This window comes from Trachymyrmex septentrionalis, unplaced genomic scaffold (assembly GCF_001594115.1).
Source record: "Trachymyrmex septentrionalis isolate Tsep2-gDNA-1 unplaced genomic scaffold, Tsep1.0 scaffold195, whole genome shotgun sequence".
Classification (NCBI taxonomy): domain Eukaryota; kingdom Metazoa; phylum Arthropoda; class Insecta; order Hymenoptera; family Formicidae; genus Trachymyrmex; species Trachymyrmex septentrionalis.
In genome coordinates, this window is record NW_017305125.1 from 87,128 (window position 1) to 92,604 (window position 5,477).

Here is a 5,477-nt window from a genome sequence, read left to right on the forward strand (position 1 = left end):
AGAGATAGTAGAAGTAAATAAAATTCTGTCTACGAGTTAATGTCTTCGCGAGTATTGCTGCGATCCGGATAAGTAATTTCTAGCGCGGTGTGAAATCCGGTTTTGTTGCAGAGGCTTCGTTTTCCTTGCGTTACAGTGAACGATATCGCATTTCCATGGTACAGATGCAAACAACGAAAAATAAACAGCATTCAACGCTCTACGGGTGACGCCTTTGATGTCCGTTACATTTCTAATTTTATTAATATCGTGTGAAATGGAAAGTGCAAAGATAGCATATCTTGTATGTCGAGAAAGCTCTAAAGTATCGAGAAGTGTATGGGTGCAAAGATGTAATATACGAGTACAAGAGAAATAACCGTTACGTCAATAAAGCCTCGCATCGTTTTATCATAATTATTGTGCAACTTTATTCATTATATAATGTTGTAAAATAATAAAGAAAATTACTAATACAAAGAAAAAAGGATTATAATAACACTTGAAGTGACTTCACTTTTAATTTGAAGCCGATTGGAAGAATGCGAAGGGAAGAATATCACCGAGTACGTTTCTCTCTTTCATCATAGGTGAATCAAAAATTATGCTTCTATATCCTATTATTTCTAAGTGGTTCTTCCTATCCTATTTTTAAAAACGTCATGCTGGCAGATTAGAGAGTCGCTGAGAGCAATGACAAGATCGCTCTCGCGATTGCCCAAGGCGCGTGGGAGTTTACCAGATTTGCGTCTCTTCGGAAGAAAAGTTTAAAGAGAGCAACTGACCTTTTGACCAGTACCTTTCCCTATATCAGACAGATAATCAGCATATAAATTAGATTTTACGCGAATTTTTTTGGACAAAAGTTGGACAGTAAAAAAGCCCTTTTTTTAACACATGTGTAGGTTTTTAAGATATATTTTTATTAAATAAAACAACTTTAAAATTAGAAAAAGAAATTGAGCTCACTAACGTTGCTGACGGTCTGGCGAACAGTCTTGTTCTTTCCATCTAATTTCATTTAAGCTTTGATACTTTGATAGAAGCGTGACGTTTCGTACTGACATCAAGAGATATTAACAAGGAAACTGAAGAAATTTTGAGAAGGAAGATTTTGAATAAATTTACGACAAAGAGGTTGACTCATTTTCCAACTGACGAAAAAAGATGAGTTACCCATGATATCGAGAATTATCTGCCACGTTTGCGGAATACACTTGGCACCACGTTCTGCCTTCCATCTGATGCTCGAGTGAGCCTTACCGCGTATTTTCTCCTTCGCTTGTCGCGCTTACGACGCGGCGCTTTCACTTTTACGAGAAGAGAGCAGAGGCGGCGTATCGAGTGAATAGACGCCGTTCTGTCGTGCATATATGTCTACATACATGCGCGTGTGCAACAATCGATCTTTAAGGTGCCTTTTATGTTGACGCTCGATGCTCCTTTTCAGTGTCAAAATAGGTTGTAGGTTATATATAATATAAAATTGATGCTGGACAATGAAAATGCATGAAAATGGTGTAACATCATGTATAGCGTCCGAATTTTTAACCGAGCCATCTGATACTGGAAGTCGGGATAAGTCCAACTTCCAGTGTCAGACGCTAGCGTCAAAACTGATATCACATGATCACATTCACGCTGCTTTTCAGCGTCTGATGAAATATATAGTACCTTACATAAAATTTTGGAAGCTTGTTCCGACGATTCGAAATTATCAGTGTCGTAACATATACATATATGGATTGAGAAAGCAATTAAACTCCTTGTAACAGATTTGTACGCAGAAATCAAGAAGACACTATACAAATGGAAAAGTCTATTTATTAATTATATTTATAACACATTACACTAGCCTGCTGTATTGTATCAACTTAACAAGTGTGTGTGTGTGTGTGTGTGTGTGTGTGTGTGTTTTGCAATATTTTCTTACATATTAAATATTAAAATTGTTTTGATTCACTTTGTTCTACTTCATATTCTACTCTCGATATAAATATCTCGTTAAGCAATATCATAAAAAATATTAATTTTTTTTACAAAAACGTTAATTTTTTATCATATCCCCAATGCGATCAAGAATTATAATTAATGTAATAATGAACTAGTAAATAAAAATTGCATGTTTAATTAAGAAAATTGCATACTTATCACACACGCGATATTTTACGGGATTCAAAGCGCACAATGGAGTGTGTACGTACAAACGAACAGTTTTGCACTCCCGCACGCGATGCAATGATTCGAACAAAGGAGTGTCGTGAAATTAAGTTCTCATGGCTGGCGCATACAGACTTATGCACCGAGAAATTGATAAAAATCACGTATTTATAATCCCGGTGCTGAGTGATACTGTGTAATATTCTTCGCAATAACTAGTACACGTAGAAACAAACGTTTTGTTTTAGACGATGTATAGAAACAATATTAAGCTTATAAACAGTATTGAATGTAAGCAGTAGTAATATCTCGCTGAGATATAAAATATAAGACTTAAAAAAACATAGATCTTTGACAATATCAATAAAAATAAAATTCTATCAACAGTCACATATTTTTCAAAACAAGATCCTTAAATTTGTATCAAAGAAAGGTTACAAGATATAGTGGCGGATTTCAAAAAACGCAATGGAATTTAAAAAAAAATTATTGTGCTGGGATGGATCGACATATATTGAATGCAAAAATAAAAAGATCTGACAGATATGTTGTCAATTCGAGTGAAAAATGGTATTAGTCAGACTTTCAAGAAACACATTAGAATCACATTGTCGATAGCAAACTCATGATTGAAAAAAGCAAAACTCACCACAAGCGACAGAATGGAGACGAATCTTCGCCGCATCTTTAGCCGAGAGAATTCAACGAAGAGAGGACGGATTGGCGACCAATCGATAGAACTCCAAATTTTGCACAACCGAAGATCGCGGGCGATCTTGTCACGCTTAATCGTATTCGATTACTGAAACGAAGCTTACCAAGCCGAGGCCGGATTATACTTGCGGCCTACACATAAAGCGAGCCTAAGGCTCCATAGTTGGCAGGGCAGACCAAAACCCACGCGATTTTCCTTTACGGTCGTCTGTTTGACCGTATTGGACACTGACGATTTTGATAATAGAAAAACAACTGAACACTGATTAGACGTCTAGTACATATTCTCTAGTTACATATTCTCTAAATATACGCACGTCGATTACGAAATATCAATAGAATCCGAATTTTGCGCAGTGTCCTTTGAAAAATCACAAAGTATTATATTAGAGAAATAAGTTTGCAATGATGTTGATGAAAGCAAAGTCGCGAGCGATCAGCAATTTTAAAGAATCGGCATGTTAGAAATTGTTTCATATCTGATAAGATACATTTTTTCTTTTTTCTCGAAATATCTTAAAATATACTCACAATATATGTACTTACAAAAAAAAAAACAAGTTGTAAAACATTACATTAATCCATTTTTTGTGAGTATAATTTCTTAAAAATAGACAAACGTGAGTTGAAACAATTATAATTAAAACAATCTAGCCATAATAAGTGTAACACTTACATAAACAATCACCAAAATTATTGAATATATATGTATCGAATTCTAATGTATAAATTCTTTAATTGAATGTATTTTTTAAGTTACTATTTTTTTTCTTATTAGAATAGCAATAATATAAATTTTCTAAGTCAGTGTAATTAGATTATAATTATAAGACATGCATATTTATTGTATTTTCAATAATAATAAAACAATACGTGTTATGCAAAGTAGGTATCTAGAAAGAAAGTTGCAAAGTAGAGTAGAGAATTTTTCCGTGGCAAATTTTTAATTTTAGTACATCGTACAATGAATACGGTTTCCACGTTTAAATGTGAATTTTGGTCTCACGTTTTTCATCAGCTTTAAAAGTGTGGAAACTTAATCACATTCAATTGGCGTTGATTAACAAGAACCCAGGCATGCAATATCAGCGTTTGTAGGATAACCTCAGCGTGAAATTTTACGAAACGCCGGAAATATTTCTTGCACACGCATGACAACGAAATTGCAGAGCGAGAAAATGTAGCATAATGATCACCTTCGTGATCACTCTACGTGAACGCGAGGCGGCGAACATTACTAAACACATGTCTTTAAGCGCCAATCGATGACCATACTTGAAATATTTTCAAGAATCGAGGATATATTTTTTAAGATTCCTCGCTACTTAGGTTGTTAGATGAATCGATGACCAATAAAAAAGAAAAGGCAGCAAAGATTTGCTGCTAAAAGGCAACATATCTTTTATTATTGTAAATACTTTATAGGTGCTATTGATTTTTCTTTATTCCACAACTTTCTCTATTTCAGAAAACTTTAAAACCAACCAAGAACATTGCGCCGTTATATTGCAAATTTAAAAAAATGATGTTAGAAATGTAAATAGTGTGGATGTCTATTATATCTTCTCTTCTTTAATTGCGCGTAAGAGAATATGTTGCTAAATTGTTACGAATAACTAAAAATTAAGTAATTTTAGCAATAATTTATATAAAGGGACTCTTGCTGCGATTATATACATATAGCTGAATAATAATCCTTGATAAACTGCCTCCAAATAATTGTCTGTCGAATGAAGTTAAATCTGACCTGCCTTCCACAATGAACGCGACGCACAATGTAATTGTTAGACTTAAAATTTACCGTTACCGTATATACATTGTATTGTATAAAACACTATGACACATAAAGTAATGTAGGTACGTCAATTTTTTTATTATCCTCGAAGATGCTTACATAGCTTTGTTGTCAGACATATCAAAAAGCAAAATCATCAAAAATTTAAAAAGATCGTGAATTCGAAGATTCCAGCTATCCTATTTCATCCTTATTTTCTGAAAATTTGCGCTATAAACTACGGATTTTTAAAATTTGGTGTTAAGATGTAGAATTTTGACGTAAAATATAATACGTAACATTTAGGTGCCAAAGTTACAAAATTTGAAATATTCGCGCACGCGTGACGGATTATAATAAATGGCCGGTCGTTTTGTCGTGTTCAAAACCACCGACAAGATACTATTAAAGGCCGATAAATATTTATATTAGTTGGATCTTATATTTAAGACGTCTTAAGTACAGTCTTAAGAAGTTACGAACCAATCAAAGGGCCGTATTAAGATATTATTTAAGACAATCTTAAAATAAGAACGGACTATGAATACTGCCCAAGGCTGTTGGCTCTGAGCAAATTTTTGTAACCTATCAACAGGGGCCCGAAGATAATTAAAAAATGACATTACCGACAATTAATAAAAATTTACAATTATTAACATAAATATTTCGATAATTTAGTTGAATTCAATTTTTGATTATATAAATGCTGTATAAATAAGTCCGTATATTATTAATGCTATAATATCTTATACATATATTGTCGAAAAATTACAATTTTTTTTCTGCACTGTGGAAAAAATATTTTAAATATAATTATATATATATAGTTTTATATAATTTTATATAATTA

At 33.1% G+C, this 5,477-nt stretch overlaps 1 protein-coding gene across 1 annotated transcript in view; it reads right to left on the reverse strand.

Annotated features, from left to right (window-relative positions):
• LOC108747144 overlaps window positions 1-2,924 on the reverse strand; it is an 18,990-nt gene extending 16,066 nt beyond the window's left edge. The window contains exon 1 of the mRNA XM_018484421.1: window positions 2,789-2,924. Coding sequence (XP_018339923.1) covers window positions 2,789-2,824 — 36 coding nt within the window. The 5' untranslated portion in view covers window positions 2,825-2,924. The remainder of the gene's footprint in view (window positions 1-2,788) is intronic.
• Between the last annotated feature and the right edge of the window lie 2,553 nt (window positions 2,925-5,477).